The sequence below is a fragment of the Bos indicus x Bos taurus genome, chromosome X (genome assembly GCF_003369695.1).
Source record: "Bos indicus x Bos taurus breed Angus x Brahman F1 hybrid chromosome X, Bos_hybrid_MaternalHap_v2.0, whole genome shotgun sequence".
NCBI classification, from domain to species: Eukaryota; Metazoa; Chordata; class Mammalia; order Artiodactyla; family Bovidae; genus Bos; species Bos indicus x Bos taurus.
Genome location: NC_040105.1, coordinates 14,739,684 through 14,758,048, shown reverse-complemented (window position 1 = coordinate 14,758,048; position 18,365 = coordinate 14,739,684). Strand labels below are relative to the sequence as shown.

The window sequence follows — 18,365 nt, the reverse complement described above, 5'->3', positions numbered from 1 at the left end:
AAAAGTAAGAGCACAAGTTCTTACTGATTTATAACAATGAAATAAGAATCACATTATGGGTGTATTCCAACATAGTAAGTGCAGAGACAGCAGTTGTTTGCCATGTAGATGAGTGGATCAGCATAAGAAAAATCATGCTACCTAGTAAGCTAACACTGAACACTCACACTATTTCTTAGAAGCAGATCCTGTTTCACCACTTTTGTCACAAAGTAAGTAAAAAAGAAATGTCTCAACAGCTAAGGAAATTGTCAATATTCCAAAGACGAAAGGCAGACTGGGGTAGACAGTAAACAGAAGCTACAAATCAAGTTTGTCAAGACCAGCTATTAAGAAATCAAAATTTTAATGGCATGTTTTTAAAAATATTGTTAATCAAATGTTAAAACATGGACTGGTGTTATTTTTAATCCTTTCTCACCCTCCCATCAGCACCAGGGTTTGAAATGCCAACTTCCCTCCTGGTAAAGTAGTGCCCACTAAGAAAGAGCTGCCACATGCAGCTGAGCACAAGCACCTTAGATTGTTTCCCTGCTTCCTCTGGTCTGTGTTTCACTGATAGCAGGTGGGACAAATCTTGAGCCCCAGTGATTTTTCTGACTATACCAAGTCGTCTCACCCTTTCCTTGGTAAAAAAAGAAAAAACAAACAAAACTCAGCAAAACATGTTTCCAAGTTTGTACCGTCCCTCAATCCAGCCCCAAGAGGAGTTTTAACCAAGATAAGATTTCTCTTTCTAGCTGACCAGTGACCTGGCTACAATTACACACTGATGCCTTATCAAAGAGTCAAGCTTCGTAGAAAGCTAACACTTTCAAAAACTACCAAGGCCATGCATTCACTGCTAAATCTCTCTCCTGCAAGTCCTCATGTCTCCTCCTCCACTGTCACTTCCCAGTGCCAGCCTCCCATGGCTGTGATCCACTCTACCATGATCCGCTCTTCAGTTTCCACCCTTCATCCTCAAAACCTGCTCTCAGTTCAGCAATCAGCATGACCGTCTCAAACAGCAAATCTGATTGTGTCCCTTCCCTGCTTCAAACACATCATCATTGCCCATGATCTATTCCCCAGCTTCCTCTATAGCCATATCCTCAGGGTCTGGCTCTCTGCACTCCAGCCACCATGACCTGAAATTCACATGACTCCCCGCTCCAAACTCCCTATCAGAGAGGGACACTGGAGCATACCTGCTGTCCCCTGTGCCCAGAGCCCAGTCTTCCCCCTTCTTCACCTGCAGTGCCCTTAGCTCACCCTTCACATTTAAGTGCAAACATTTAAGGAAGTCCTCCCTAAAGTCATCCATTCTCCAACTGTCTCTAAGTCCTATGATGGTAAGAACTCTCTTGTATATAGCACTCTGACCACAGAGAATAACACAGTGCCTCTGACATAGGACATAACCAGTAAGTACTTTTGACAAATTATAGGCTAAAAATCTATACCAAAATCCACCCAGTCACCTAGACATAAAAATATCCAAAAACCCATAAGTAAGCCACCAAATAATCCAAAGTCTCCTTCCAATTCTGCCTGTTAATTTTCACTGTTGGCAGATGGGGGGAATGAGATACAACAGTTCTTGTTTCATTACTTTATTGAAAACAAGTTTATATATTTATGAATGCACAATGGTATCAACCAAATTTACACTCTTCACCAATGTTATTGAAGACTGGATTAATTTGTTTTCAAGACCAAATAGAGATCAATCTGATTAGCTCTTTTGAAACAAGAGCTAAGTTTTTTAAAAATTTAAATTTGGTCTCATAAAAATGAACCCTCAAAATGAATAGGACCAGTCATATTTTTCAAAGTCTAAAAGCATAGAGAAGACCTCAATACTTCTGGCCATTTTCTTGAATCAAATACAAAAATAAACAAGGGTGATAAACCATTTAAAAGTTAACTACTAAACCTTTTACTATCACTATGTTTGATGGGGTTTTATGAGGTCTCTCATGATTTTTGCTAGAACTATATAATTATTATTTAAGATTAATACCACAAACTGGAAATGATGGGCAATTTTTATTTAATTGAAGGGTATGTGATAGATTCTTCCATTTTTTCTATATAAATGCACGCTCCATAAAAGGTCACAAACAAATTGGTGTGTGGCAGCAGGGTTCAAACAAGGAGTCATGACACGTGGCCTAGGTTCCATGGCCACATCACATAAAAACAAGGAAACCACATTCATCAAAACCCCAAAATGGAAGATGGAGGAATAGGACGGGGAGACCACTTTCTCCCCCACAAATTCATCGAAAGATCATTCGAACGCTGAGCAAATTCCACAAAACAACTTCTGAATGCTGGCGGAGGACACCAGGCACCCAGAAAGGCAGCCCATTGTCTTCGAAACGAGGTAGGACAAAATATAAAAGATAAAAAGAGAGACAAAAAAGTTAGGGATGGATACCCATCCCAAGGAGGGAGTCGTAAAACAGAAGTTTCCAAACACCAGGAAACCCTCTCACTGGTGGGTCTGTGGGGAGTTTTGGAATCTCAGAGGGCAACATAAAGTGAAGTCGCTAAAGTGAAGTTGCTCAGTCGTGTCTGACTGTTTGAGACCCTATGGACTATAGCCTACCAGGCTCCTCCATCCATGGGATTCTCCAGGCAAGAGTACTGGAGTGGGTTGCCATTTCCTTCTCCAGGGGATTTTCCTGACCCAGGGATCAAACCCGGGTCTCCCGCGTTACAGGCAGATGCTTTAACCTCTGAGCCACCAGGGAAGACCAGAGGGCAATGTAACTGGGAGGAAAAAATAAATAAAACCCACAGATTAAGTGCCTAACTGCAAGTTCCAGTGGAGAAGTAGCCCACATGCTTGCGTCTGCCACCAGCAAGTAGGGGCTGAACAGGCAGGCATGGGCTGCAGTGCTTAGGGTAAGGACTGGTCCTGAATGCCCTGAGGGCAATCTGAGGCAGCTAACATGAGATAGCAACCCAAACTGTGGGATAGCCAGAGAGAGAGAAGGAAAAAAAAGAGGAAAGAGAGAGAACTTTCCCACAAAAAGCTCTAACCTAAGGCACTGCCAGGCCACTCACAAAACAAAGAACTGAGCAAATACCAGAGGAGAGCTAGCCGGCAGTGGACTGGCCCATCCCCGCCAGAGACAGGGAGGCAGGCAGGTGCCAGCCAGAGCTGGAAGGAAAGGGGCAAACTCGGCCCCAGAGACAGCATCCTCTATCAAACTGCGAGCAGGTTCCCAGTTGCTAACCAAGTCTACCTGGGATCCTGGACAGTTGACATCCGCCAGAGATCAGCTCCCCAGAGGAGACGCATGGCACACCTGAGACAGCGCTCCCACTGAGCACTGGGAAACTGACCAGCCAGGACCGTGGAGGTGATAAGATGCACCGCCCCACCTGGGGAGAGTGCACTCGCCAAGCGCCTGGTCGCCTGAGCTGCTCAGACCTGGGAAGGGCACAAAATGCAGGCCCAACCAGTCTGTGCCTTTGTGGAGTACCCAAGAACCTGAACCTGAGCGGCTTAGACCTGGGAAGTGAACACAACACAGGGCCCGCCTTAGATAGTTCACCTGCAGAGCAACCTGGAGCCTCAGTAGTGTAGACCAGGAAAGCACACATGCCGAGAGCAGGGGCAAACCCAGTGTGGCCCAGCCACTGTGAGTACTCCCCACACATGCCAGTGATATTTGCTTGCAGTGTTCCTCCCTCCCCACAGCACAAATGAACAAGTGAGCCTAAATAAATGACCACCTTTGCCCCCTTGTGTCAGGGCGGAAGTGAGATACTGAAGAGACTTGCAAACAGAGGAAGACAAAATAAACAAAGAAGAGGGAACCGCTTTGTAAGTGACAGGTGCAACATATTAAAACCCTGTAGTTAGCACTGGCTACATTGGAAGGGATCTATAGACCTTGAGAAGAAGTATAAGCTGGAACAAGGAACTATGTGAAACTGAACTGACCCCACACTGCCCTCAACAGCTCCAGAGAAATTCGTAGATATATTTTACTATTATCATTTTTAATTTTTAAAATTTTTTTAGTTTTAAGTTCTTTATTATTCCTTTCATTTTCATTTTTAAAACCTATTACCTTGCAAAAAAAAAGACTATTTTAAAGCAAATTTAATATTTTTTATAACTTTTGCAATTTTTTTTAATACTGTATTTTTGAGTCTATCCTCTACTCTAGATTTTTAATCTTTGCTTTTTGGTATTTGTTATCAATTCTGTACCTTTAAGAATCCAATATTCAGTACCCATTTTTACTCAGGAGTGTGATTACTGGCTTGATTGCTCTTTTCCCTTTTGACTCTCCTTTTTCTCCCCCAGGTCACCTCTATCTCCTCCCTCCCTCTTCTCTTCTCTACCCAACTCTGTGAATCTCTTTGGGTAGTCTGGGCTGTGGAGAACACTTAGGGAACTGATCACAGGCTAGACTGGTCTCTCTCCTTTTGACTCCCCCTCCTCTCCTCCTGGTCACCTCTATCTCCTTCTGGTCACCTCTATCTCCTTCCACCCTCTTCTCTTCTCTGTGGAACTCCATGAACCTCTCTGAGTATTCCAGACTGTGGAGCACAAACAGGGCATTGATTACTGGCTAGACTGCTCTCTCCCCTTTTGATTCAACCTCTTCTCCTCCTGGTCACCTCTATCTCCCTCCTCCTTCTTCTATCAAGAAGAAGACAAAAAGAAAGGCCATGAGAAAATACTTGAGGAGATAATAATTGAAAACTTCCCTAAAATGGGGAAGGAAATAGCCACCCAAGTCCAAGAAACCCAGAGAGTCCCAAACAGGATAAACCCAAGGCAAAACACCCCAAGACATATATTAATCAAATTAATGAAGATCAAACACAAAGAACAAATATTAAAAGCAGCAATGGAAAAACAACAAATAACTCACAAGGGTATCCCCATAAGGATAACAGCTGATCTTTCAACAGAAACTCTTCAAGCCAGAAGGGAATGGTAGGACATACTTAAAGTGATGAAAGAGAAAAACCTACAACTCAGATTACTGTACCCAGCAAGGATCTCATTCAAATATCAAGGAGAAATCAAAAGCTTTATAGACAAGCAAAAGCTGAGAGAATTCTGCACCACTAAACCAACTCTTCAACAAATGCTAAAGGATCTTCTCTAGATAGGAAACACAGAAAAGGTTTATAAACTCAAACTCAAAACAACAAAGTAAATGGCAACGGGATCATATTCATCAATAATTACCTTAAATGTAAATGGGTTGAATGCCCCAACCAAAAGACAAAGACTGGCTGAATGGATACAAAAACAAGACCCCTATATATGCTGTCTACAAGAGACCCACCTCAAACTTAGGGACACATACAGACTGAAAGTGAAGGGCTGGAAAAAGATATTTCATGCAAATGGAGACCAAAAGAAAGCAGAAGTAGCAATACTCATATCAAATAAAATAGATTTTGATATAAAGGCCATGAAAAGAGACAAAGAAGAACACTACATAATGATCAAAGGATCAAACCAAGAAGAACATATAACAATTATAAATATATATACACCCAACATAGGAGCACTGCAGTATGTAAGGCAAATGCTAACAAGTATGAAAGGGGAAATTAACAGTAACACAATAATAGTGGGAGATTTTAATACCCCACTCACACCTATGGATAGATCAACTAAACAGAAAATTAACAAGGAAACACAAACTTTAAATGATATGATGGACCGTTAGACCTGATTGATATCTACAGGACATTTCACCCCAAAACAATGAATTTCACCTTTTTCTCAAGTGCACACAGAACCTTCTTCAGGACAGATCACATCCTGGACCATAAATCTAGCCTTGGTAAATTCAAAAAAACTGAAATCATCTCAAGCATCTTTTCTGATCACAATGTGGTAAGATGAGATGTCAACTACAGGAAAAAAAACTATTAAAAATATAAACATATGGAGGCTAAACAACACATTTCTGAATAACCAACAAATCACAGAAGAAATCAAAAAAGAAATCAAAATATGTGTACAAATGAATGAAAATGAAAACACAACAACCCAAAACCTATGGGATTCAGTAAAAGCAGTGCTAAGGGCAAGGTTCATAGCAATACAAGCCTACCCAAGAAACAGGAGAGAAATCAAATAAATTACCTAACTTTACACCTAATGCAACTAGAAAAAGAAGAAATGAAGCACCCCAGGGTTAGTAGAAGGAAAGAAATTATAAAAATTAGGGCAGAAATAAATGCAAAAGAAACAAGGAGACCATAGCCTAAATCAACAAAGCTAAAAGCTGGTTCTTTGAGAAGACAAATAAACAAACCATTAGCCAGACTCATCAAGAAAACAAGGAAGAAGAATCAAATGAACAAAATTAGAAATGAAAATGGAAACATCACAACAGACAACACAGAAATACAAAGGATCATAAGAGACTACTATCAACAACTATATGCCAATAAAATGGACAACTTGGAAGAAATGGACAAATTCTTAGAAAAGTGTAACTTTCCAAAACTGAACCAGGAAGAAATAGAAAATCTTAACAGATCTATCACAAGCACAGAAATCGAAACTGTAACCAGAAATCTTCCAAAAAACAAAAGCCCAGGACCAGATGGCTTCATAGCTGAATTCTACCAAAAATTTAGAGAAGAGCTAACACCTATCCTACTCAAACTCTTCCAGAAAACTGCAGAGGAAGGCAAACTTTCAAACCCATTCTATGAGACCACCATAACCCTAATAACAAAACCAGACAGTTCAGTTCAGTTCAGTCACTCAGTTGTGTCCTACTCTTTGTGACCCCATGAACCACACAGTACGCCAGGCCTCCCTGTCCATCACCAATTCCAGGAGTCTACCCAAACCCATGTCCATCAAGTCGATGATGCCATCCAACCATATCAACCTCTGTCAAACCCTTCTCCTCCTGCCCTCAATCTTTCCCAGCATCAGGGTCTTTTCCAATGACTCAGCTCTTTGCATCAGGTGGCCAAAGTATTGGAGTTTCAGCCTCAACATCAGTCCTTCCAATGAACACCCAGGACTGATCTCCTTTAGGATGGACTGGTTGGATTTCCTTGCAGTACAAGGGACTCTGAAGAGTCTTCTCCAACACCACAGTTCAAAAGCATCAATTCTTTGACACTCAGCTTTCTTTATAAAAACCAGACAAAGGTGCCACAAAAAAAGAAAACTACAGGCCAATATCACTGATGAACATAGATGCAAAAATCCTTAACAAAATTCTAGCAAACAGAATCCAACAACATATTAAAAAGATCATACATCATGACCAAGTGGGCTTTATCCCAGGGATGCAAGGATTCTTCAATATTCGCAAATCAATCAATGTGATACACATTAACAAATTGAAAAATAAAAGCCATATGATTACCTCAATAGATGCAGAGAAAGCCTTTGACAAAATTCAACATCCATTTATGATTAAAAAAAAAAAAACCCTCCAGAAAGCAGGCATAGAAGGAACATACCTCAACATAATAAAAGCCATATATCACAAACCCACAGCAAACATTATACCCAATGGTGAAAAATTGAAAGCATTTCCCCTAAAATCAGGAACAAGACAAGGGTGCCCACTCTCACTACTACTATTCAACACAGTTTTGGAAGTTTTAGCCACAGCAATCAGAGAAGCAAAAGAAATAAAAGGATTGGAAAAGAAGAAGTCAAATTCTCACTGTTTGCAGATGACATGATCCTCTACATAGAAAACTCTAAAGACTCCACCAGAAAATTACTAGAGCTGATCAATGAATATAGTAAAGTTGCAGGATAAAAAATTAACACACAGAAATCCCTTGCATTCCTATATACCAACAATGAGAAAACAGAAAGAGAAATTAAGGAAACAATTCCATTCACCATTGCAATGAAAAGAATAAAATACTTAGGAATAAATCTACCTAAAGAAACAAAAGACCTATACATAGAAAACTATAAAACACTGATGAAAGAAATCAAAGATGACACAAATAGATGGAGAAATATACCATGTTCATGGATCAGAAGAATCAATATAGTGAAAATGAGTATACTACCCAAAGCAATCTATAGATTCAATGCAGTCCCTATCAAGCTACCAACAGTTTTTTTCAGAGAACTAGAACAAATAATTTCACAATTTGTATGGAAATACAAAAAACCTTGAATAGCCAAATCAATCTTGAGAAAGAAGAATGGAACTGGAGGAATCAACCTGCCCAACTTCAGGCTATACTACAAAGAATCAGTCAGTGATGTTTTGTAGTATAGCTACAAAGACAGTGTGGTACTGGCACAAAGACAGAAATGTAGATCAATGGAACAAAATAGAAAGCCCAGAGATAAATCCACACACCTATGGATACCTTATCTTTGACAAAGGAGGCAATAATATATAATGGAGAAAAGACAATCTATTTAACAAGTGGTACTGGGAAAACTGGTCAACCGCTTGTAAAAGAATGAAACTAGAACACTTTCTAACACCATACACAAAAATAAACTCAAAATGGATTAAAGATCTAAATGTAAGACCAGAAACTATAAAACTCCTACAGGAAAACATAGACAAAACACTCTCCAACATAAATCATAGCAGTATCCTCTATGACCCACCTCCCAGACTAATGGAAATAAAAACAAAAATAAACAAATGGGACCTAATTAAACTTAAAAGCTTTTGCACAACGAAGGAAACTATAAGCAAGGAGAAAAGACAGCCTTCATAATGGGAGAAAGTAATAGCAAATGAAGCAATGGACAAAAAATTAATCTCAAAAATATACAAGCAACTCCTGCAGCTCAATTCCAGAAAAATAAATGACCCAATCAAAAAATGGGCCAAAGAACTAAATAGACATTTCTCCAAAGAAGCCATACAGGTGGCTAACAAACACATGAAAAGATGCTCAACATCACTCATTATCAGAGAAATGCAAATCAAAACCACAATGAGGTACCATCTCACGCCGGTCAGAATGGCTGCTATCGAAAAGTCTACAAACAATAAATGCTGGAGAGGGTGCGGAGAATAAGGAACCCTCTTACACTGTTGGTGGGAATGCAGACTAGTACAGCCACTATGGAGAACAGTGTGGAGATTCCTTAAAAAACTGGAAATAGAACTGCCATAAGACCCAGCAATCCCACTGCTAGACATACACTCCAAGGAAACCAGAATTGAAAGGGACATGTGTACCCCAATGTTCATCACAGCACTGTTTACAATAGGCAGGACATGGAAGCAACCTAGATGTCCAGCGGCAGACGAATGGATAAGAAAGCTGTGGTACATATTCACAGTGGAATATTACTCAGCTATTAAAAAGAATGCATTTGAATCAGTTCTAATGAGGTGGATGAAACTGGAGCCTATTATACAGAGCGAAGTAAGTCAGATAGAAAAATACCAATACAGTGTATTAACACAGATATATGGAATTTAGAAAGATGGTAACAATGACCGTATATGCGAGACAGCAAAAGAGACACAGATGTAAAGAACAGATTTTTGGACTCTGTGGGAGAAGGCGAGGGTGGGATGATTTGAGAGAATAGCATTGAAATATGTATATTATCATATGTGAAATAGATCGCTACTCCAGATTCAATTCATGAGACAGGGTGCTCAGGGCTGGTGCACTGGGATGACCGTGAGGAGTGGGATGGGGAGGGAGGTGGGAGGGAGGATCAGGATGGGGAACACATGTACACCCATGGCTGATTCATGTGAATGTATGGCAAAAACCATCACAATATTGTAAAGTAATTAGCCTCCAATTTAAATAAAGAAAAAAAACCCAAAATGGAATGAGAGAGGGGAGAGTGAGACAGAGAAAGGGACATAGAGAGAGACACTGAAGAGGAAATAAGCAGTGTATCAATGCTGCTCACTTGCAAACTAGTTCCTAGGGACTCCTGACAGTCTCCCCAAGCCTGTAAGGAAAGGAAGCAGGCTGGAGTTACAGTCCACTGGTGTCAGAAAGCAACTGCTATAAGCAAAGTCCAAGTTCTGAAATATGTAGTTGCATTTGCTCTGTGAACCCTCCCCTTCATACATTTTCTGAGGACCTCTGGTCATGATCCTATGGGTCATGCTTCCTCCAATTTTTCTACCTGTCCCTGGCACCAGACACTCTTCCCTTTGGTTGAGCCTCCACTCATTAGTACCTACCACAGAATGACAGACTTTTTATTAATATTTAAGAGTCAGTGATCTCAACACTGACTTAGATAAGTAACTGGTCACTTTGAATCTCATGCCTTTATGAGGAAGGGACAAGACAAGATAATCTAACCACAAAATTTATGCTCTATTAATGACTAATCACATTTTCTTTAGACACTGGTTCCCTCTTGCCAATAATCATCAATGACTAAGCTATCATGTTTTAGAGATCCTCCCTAAAAAGTGAGAATTGCTATTGAAACTACCAGCTATTTCTGGACAGCTGTTTCTTTCAAAGGAAGCTATACTTCTGTGAGTAATAGAATTCATATCAGAAATCAGCCCACTGCTTTGAATGGTCAAAAGACACTACCAATTTTTTCAATCTTCCAAAGAAGTTAATACAAATGTTGGACTCACCGTAACTCTTTCCTTTCCAGAGAATTGGGGATTGCTGTTAATTAATGAAAAAGACAAAGAGAGTTCTATTCCAACTTTCTGGCATGCTAGAATGTTCTGTATCTTTCATCTGATTGCAGTTATATGGGTAGATACATATGAAAAAAATTAAGTGTACCTTTAAGATAACAGCCTTTCATACATTTTACTGCGTGGAATTTTTAAACTTTTTCATTAGGTTCAAGAATCCTAGTCCATTCCATTACCTAAGGTCACTTGGGGACACCAGAATTGGCTTGAAGATGCCAAGTCAGCACTGGCTCTAAAGGAAGATCTTCCTCTTCATGTTTTTATCAGCTGGGGGTTCAGGAGTTACCTGGTCCACAATTTTTATGAAAGATGCAAAGAGCTGACTCATTTGAAAAAACTCTGATGCTGGGAAAGATTGAGGGTAGGAAGAGAAGGGGACAACAGAGGATGAGATGGTTGGATAGCATCACCGACTCAATGGATATGAGTTTGGGTGGGCTCCGGGAGTTGGTGTTGGACAGGGAGGCCTGGCATGCTGCAGCTCATGGGGTCACAAAGAGTTGGACATGACTGAGCGACTGAACTGAACTGAAGTGACCTTGGTTTAAATCCATCCAGACAGTACTCACACTTACCCAGATCATCCCTATGACTCACATGATAAGCTGTGAGTCTAATACCAGCTAAAGACAGTAACTATAGATACAAAGAACTCCTCAAAGTATGTGGACATCATCTTAAAAAACAAAACTTTCTTATAAGGTCAGGATGGGAAACACCTAAGGTTTGGGATTTATGACCAGGCCTTACCTGCTTGCAGGTACTCTGGCTGCAGAGTTGGAGGCAGGCCCTCAGGCAGCGGGTAGCCGTTCTTTCGGGCCACAATGAGATGAAATGCAGCACAGAACTCTGGCAGGGTCAGGGCTCCATCGCAGTCGGCATCACTCAGTTCCCTAAATATAGCAGATATCATGAGCGCCTAACATGGGGCTCAGAGGGAAAGTTGCTCAGCCTCAAACATGCAAACACAACTCCTAGGCTCCCTGGTGGTGGCCCTGCGGGATCCCCCAAACTCATAAAAAATCTCAAGAGGCCACACAGAGGAAGAAAAATCAATACCACTAGCATGAGTAGCATTTTATAAATAAAAATTTAGTCTTCAAGTTCTCCAGTAGATCTGTTTTTCTAAGAGAATGCACAATCAAAAAACTATGGGATAAAAAGGAACAGGATGCCCACAATTTCACAGTTAGTTGGCACTCATTCAATAAATGCCTGGTGTGAAGTGCCCAAGGCTGGTACCTGAAATAGTTGGAGGAAGGGCTGCCCCTGCCCTTTCACCAGTGTCCTGACCATTACTCAATTACCCAAACTCAGATACAAGCACTTCATTTTTCAGCTTTAAGGAAAAACCTTGAACTTTTCAAGTCACACAAATGTTGTATCAAAAATTTGCTTGAAAAATTCTCTCCTGGAAAAATACAAATAAACTCAGTAAATACTTGTTGAATTATGTTTTCAGATAAAAATAGCAACTAGGGAAGGCTGGAACCAGATGAGATGAAAGTAAGAAAGGGAGAGGCTTGAAAAGGCTTATTTTTGCTTCAGTCATTGTTTTCCACTGAAAAGCAGAGACCTATTTGCCAAAACAACTAAGACCCCATAAGCTCAACCAGTCTCTTAGACATACAGAGACAAATATGCCTGTGTTAGGACAAGCAGAGAGAGAAGGTATATTTTTTCTACTTGAAAGAAAAACCATGGAAGGTAAGCTCTGGAACTTTCCTTTGGAACCTCACATCTAACTCTCCTTGGAATATTCAGAAAATACCAGCCCCCCAGGATAAGGAACCAGGGATTTTTTTTTTAAACAATGGGTGGAGAGAAGCCCACAAAGCTTCTGTGGATATGTCTCAACAAAAAGATAGGAACCCTCATGCCGATAATGTTAAGACTGGAAATTCTGCCGAAACAGACTGTATTCTTTACAAAATGATAACTTCTTTTTTCCCAAGATTTAAAGCCTAATAAGGTTTGCCATTTGTCTTTAATGTTAGAATATATTGCTGAAGAACCGAAAGCCAGCTCAGGATCCCAGATACAGTAGCATTTACAAGTGTCAATGGAATAGTTTTTCAATATAATGCACAAAACATGACAAACAATTTTAAATCCTACTATAATTTTTTGTAAATCCTCATTTTAAAAGTTTTACATAAATATTCCAATACTTTAATTATATATTTATAGCAGCATGGCCTCCCACTCAGTCTCGAGGAAGAACAGCCTACACACAGCCAGGAGCTTATAGAGGCACCAAACGCTTTCCTAAAAGCAAACAGAGCCATCTGGACCAGGCTGTGAAGCCCTTCTGGAGCCAGGGATGCAGCTGGCACGGCAGCAAGGTACAGAGCGCACCATAGCTGTAAGTCTGAGCCAGGGTCCAGCTGATAAACACAAGCCAAATTTATGAAACTCAGAGGCAGCAAGAATAGTCAAATTTAACTTAATTCCAAAATATCTGTGGACCTTCTGTTCACCTGGCCTCATAAAATATTATAAAGAATAGCTTTTCAAGGTTTTCTAGTTATGTGCAGCACATGAAGTAGAAAAATCCGAAAATACACAAGATGGAAATTCTCATATGCTCACACAACTGCTTATATTTAAAAGGCATCTAGGTGAGGATACTAATCAGGAAATTACTTTTTAAATGATCAAAATAGTGAATAATACATTCCAGACACTATTCATTGCACTTTTCATATAATAACTTAATCTTCACAGCAACAATAATTTAAGTTCTATTCATATTCTCACATTGTTTTTAAAACTTCAAAACATTATTGCTTTAAAATGCAAAAGTAGGAGCTAAGGGATAGCTATGGATAACAGTATGAAACTACAAAGCATTAATTGTACTTACCATATATAGGAGAGTTCTGGAATGGAAAGTTTTGATTTGGTGAAGAAGTTTTTGGCAACAGAACCTGTCAAGAGCCATTGTTTAAATAAATCATTAATTACTTACCTAGAGCAGCTTTTTTATTTATGTAGAGATGAATTACCATTTTTTTCATTCAGCCATCCCTACCATATAATAACCACAAACATAACAATTATTCATCAAAGCAACTACAAATCATGTGGCTAAAAGCATACAAACAGCTTTTAAAAGAATATGTAAATCAGAATAGGGCAAAAGAAGTAGTGACATAATACTTATTATCACATGAAAAGTATATTATGTTCACGTTCTTTCATTTTTCTGAAAATCTGCAAAATTTACTGAAAATTTAAAAGATAAAAATATCAAAATTTTCAAAGTAAAAATGTGTCCAGCATTTTAAATGAAAGGGTGTGTGAAAGTAGTACACAATCATGGTAGGAAACAAAGCACAAAGAAGAAAATGAACACCACTACCCTCATCATTCTACAGATAAGACAGGCATCATGGGAAAGTGTTTCAGTGAGATTTTAGATCTCTTGGTGGCTCTTCAAGAATTGTATCCAGGAACCTATTACTACTTATTTTATTCATTGGAAATTCACCAATATCAATGGAAATCAGGAAATTATTCCATTCTGCATCTTACATAGCTGCAAGCTCCAACTGCACTTAAAATGTTTAGCCTCAATCCTTATTGAGATTGAAATTTTTATGCTTTCTGCTCTCAAAACAGTTTCACAATTCTAACACAAAAATTAGTCAAGTCAAAGCCCTAAATGCTATTCTTAACTGATAAAGTCAAATGTCTTTCCTTAGTGATTATAAGTCTTCTAATTGGCCTTAAAACAAAGGATTATAATGCACACTAAAGCAGACTTATATTCTGTTGATATATAAAGGATCAAAGACAAGTACCCTATAAATGAATGAGCTTCCTCCCCCTGAGCACCCTGGAAATACTGGTGACATAGGACTGTTGGCCATCCATATAGCCACCTTGTCAAACATTTGTCAGAAATGTCTTAAGGGAATTCCCTCATGGTACAGTGGGCAAGAATCTGCATCATGGGTTCAATCTCTGGTCTGGGAGGATCCCACATACTGCAGAGGAACTAAGCCCTTGTGCCACAACTACTAAATGCTCGCTCTAGAGTCCATGAGCCACAACTACTGAGTCCACATGCTGCAACTACTGAAGTCCACACACCCTAAAGCTTCTGCTCTGCAACAAGAGAAACGACCACAATTAGAATCCCTGCTCACTGTGAACTAGAGAAAGCCCACGAAGAGCAACAAAAACCCAGCACAGCCATAAATAAATAGTTTAAAAAAACTGTGTTGAAAGCATACTTGTCAGCTATTTTATAGATATAAAGGCATTCTCTCATTTCATTCTTCTTTTTCCTCACTGATTACCTTTCTTCAAAGCACAATACACTCAAACCCACAGCTAGAGATCTGGCCTGGCTTGGCCTTCACACAGTAGAGAGAGTAGTGGTTGTCTCACCCACAGGGAAGCTGACAGCTAACAAGTTCAGAGAGAGGACACTTGAGAAAGCCCAAGTGCTCCCTCCTTTGGTGTGGACAGATGCTCAAACCAGGAGCTGGAACCCACACCCCAGCCTCCTCCCAAGCAATGAAGAAACCCAAAACCAGCCTCCTTTTCATCTTCTCTCCAGTCATTTTCATATCTATTTGAGACCGACATGAGAGAGAATGGGTAGAAGGGAGACTTAAAGCTGTTGGCATTCAAATATTAAAACCATGAATCCAGACTTTTTCTTATAAAAGGGTCTCTCAGCCCAGTAAACTACAGCTACACACAGCATTTCCCTTAGAAGAAATGGAGTAGCACTTATAGTCGGAAAAAAAGTCCAAAATGCAGTACTTGGATGCAATCCCAAAAACAACAGAATAATCTCTGTTCGTTTCAAGGCAAACAATTCAATATCACAGTAATCCAAGCCTATGCCCCAACCAGTAATGCTCAAGAAGCTGAAGTTGAATGGTCCTATGAAGACCTACAAGACCTTTTAGAACTAACACCTAAAAAAGATGTCCTTTTCATTATAGGGGACTGGAATGCAAAAGTAGGAAGTCAAGAGACACCTGGCTGCTGCTGCTGCTAAGTCGCTTCAGTCATGTCCAACTCTGTGTGACGCCATAGACAGCAGCCCAACCAGGCTTCCCTGTCCCTGGGACAAGAGAATACACTGGTCATAGCAAGTGCCCTCTTCCAACAACAAAAGAGAAGACTCTACAAATGGACATCACCAGATGGTAAACAGCAAAATCAGATTGATTATATTCTTTGCAGCCAAGGATGGAGAAACTCTACACAGTCAGCAAAAGCAAGACCAGGAGCTGACTGTGGCTCAGATCATGAACTCCTTATAACCAAATTCAGACTTAAATTGAAGAAAGTAGGGAAAACCACTAGACCATTCAGGTATGACCTAAATGAAATCCCTTATGATTATACAGTGGAAATGACAAATAGATTCAAGGGATTAGATCTGATACAGTGCCTGAAGAACTATGGATGGAGGTTCATGACACTGAAGGCAGGAGGCAGTGATAAAGACCATCCCCAAGAAAAAGAAAAGCAAAAAGGCAAAATGGTTGTCTGAGGAGGCCTTACAAATAGCTGAGAAAAGAAGAGAAGCTAAAGGCAAAGGATAAAGGAAAGATATACCCATTTGAATGCAAAGTTCCAAAGAATAGAAAGGAGAGATAAGAAAGCCTTTCTCAGTGATCAATGCAAAAAAAGGAAAACAATAGAACAGAAAAGACTAGAGATCTCTTCAAGAAAATTAGAGAAACCAAGGGAACATTTCATGCAAAGATGGGCACAATAAAGGACGGAAACAGTAAGGACCAAACAGAAGGAGAAGATATTAAGAACAGGTGGCAAGAATACACAGAAGAACTATACAAAAAAGATCTTCATGACCCAGATAACCACGAGGTGTGCTCACTCACCTAGAGTGAGACATCCTGGAGTGAGAAGGCAAGTGGGCCTTAAGAAGCATCACTACAAACAAAGCAAGTGGAAGCGATGGAATTCCAGTTGAGCTATTTCAAATCCTAAAAGATGATGCTGTGAAAGTGCTACACTCAATATGCCAGCAAATTTGGAAAACTCAGCAGTGGCCACAGGACTGGAAAAGGTCAGTTTTCATTCCAATCCCAAAGAAAGGGAATGACAAAGAATGTTCAAACTACCACATAATTGCACTCACATGCCAGCAAAGTAATGCTCAAAATCCTCCAGGCTTCAACAGTACATGAACTGTGAACTTCCGGATGTTCAAGCTGGATTTACAAAAGGCAGAGGAACCAGAGATCAAATTGCCAACATCTGCTGGAACATTGAAGAAGCAAGAGAGTTCCAGAAAAACATCTACTTCTGCTTTATTGACTATACCAAAGCTTCTGACTGTGTGGATCACAACAAACTGTGGAAAATTCTTCAAGAGATGGGAATACCAGACCACCTAATCTGCCTCTGAGAAATCCGTATGCAGGTCAAGAAGCAACAGAACTGGACATGGAACAACAGACTGGTTCCAAATCGGGAAAGGAGTACGTTAAGGCTGTATACTGTCATCCTGCTTATGTAACTTATATGCAGAGTACATCATGCGAAATCCAAGGCTGGATGAAGCGCAAGCTGTAATCAAGATTGCCAGGAGAAATATCAATAACCTTAGATATGCAGATGACACCACCCTTATGGCAGAAAGCAAAGAAGAACCAAAGAGCCTCCTGATGAAAGTGAGAGAGGAGAATTTAAAAGTTAGCTTAACACTCAACATTCAAAAAACTAAGATCATGGCATCCAGTCCCATCACTTCATGGCAAAAAGATGGGGAAACAATGGAAACAGTGGCAGATTTTATTTTCTTGGGCTCCAAAATCACTGCGGATGGTGACTGCAGCCATAAAATTAAAAGACGCTTACTCCTTGGAAGAAAAGCTATGACCAACCAAGACAGCATATTAAAAAGCAGAGACATTACTTTGCCAACAAAGGTCCGTCTAGTCAAAGCTACGGTTTTTCCACTAGTGATGTATGGATGTGAGAATTGGACTATAAAGAAAGCTGAGCACAGAAGAATTGATGCTTTTGAACTGTGGTGTTGGAGAAGATTCTTGAGAGTCCCTTGGACAGCAAGGAGATCCAACCAGTCCATCCTAAGGGAAATCAGTCCTGAATATTCATTGGAAGGACTGATGCTGAAGCTGGAACTCCAATACTTTGGGCACCTGATGCGAAGAGCTGACTCATTTGAAAGACCCTGATGCTGGGAAAGACTGAAGGTGGGAGGAGAAGGGGACAACAGAGATGGGTGGACAGCATTACTGACTCAATGGACACGAGTCTGAGTAAGCTCCAGGAGTTGGTTATGGACGGGGAAGCCTGGCACGCTGCAGTTCATGGGGTCGCAAAGAGTTGGACATGACTGAGCGACTGAACTGAAGTGACACACAGCATTGATCCATCAGTGACCAAATTTTAACACATCCAATATACAGAGAGATTTAAAAAAAAAATAAAGGCCAGTAACCCATTATAAGCTTCACAGGTGGTTCAACAGTAAAGAACCCACTTGCCAATCCAGGAGACGCAGGAGACCCAGGTTGGATCCCTGGGTTGGGAAGATCCCTTGGAGGAGGGAACAGCAACCCACTGCAGTGTTCTTGCCTGGAAAATTCCATGAACAGAGGAGCCTGGTGGGCTACAGTTCATGGGGTCACAAAGAGTTGGACACGACTGAGCAACTAACATTTCATTTCATTTCCCAGAATTAAGATATCACATGAAAGAAAGAGA

At 40.2% G+C, this 18,365-nt stretch overlaps 1 protein-coding gene across 2 annotated transcripts in view; it reads right to left on the bottom strand.

The window, feature by feature from the left end:
• REPS2 (RALBP1 associated Eps domain containing 2) overlaps nucleotides 1-18,365 on the bottom strand; it is a 244,308-nt gene that overhangs the window by 117,741 nt on the left and 108,202 nt on the right. For both annotated transcript variants that reach the window (XM_027533588.1, XM_027533589.1), the window contains exons 7-8: nucleotides 13,504-13,567; nucleotides 11,388-11,530 (exon numbers count right to left, since the gene is read on the bottom strand). In XM_027533588.1, coding sequence (XP_027389389.1) covers nucleotides 11,388-11,530; nucleotides 13,504-13,567 — 207 coding nt within the window. The remainder of the gene's footprint in view (nucleotides 1-11,387; nucleotides 11,531-13,503; nucleotides 13,568-18,365) is intronic.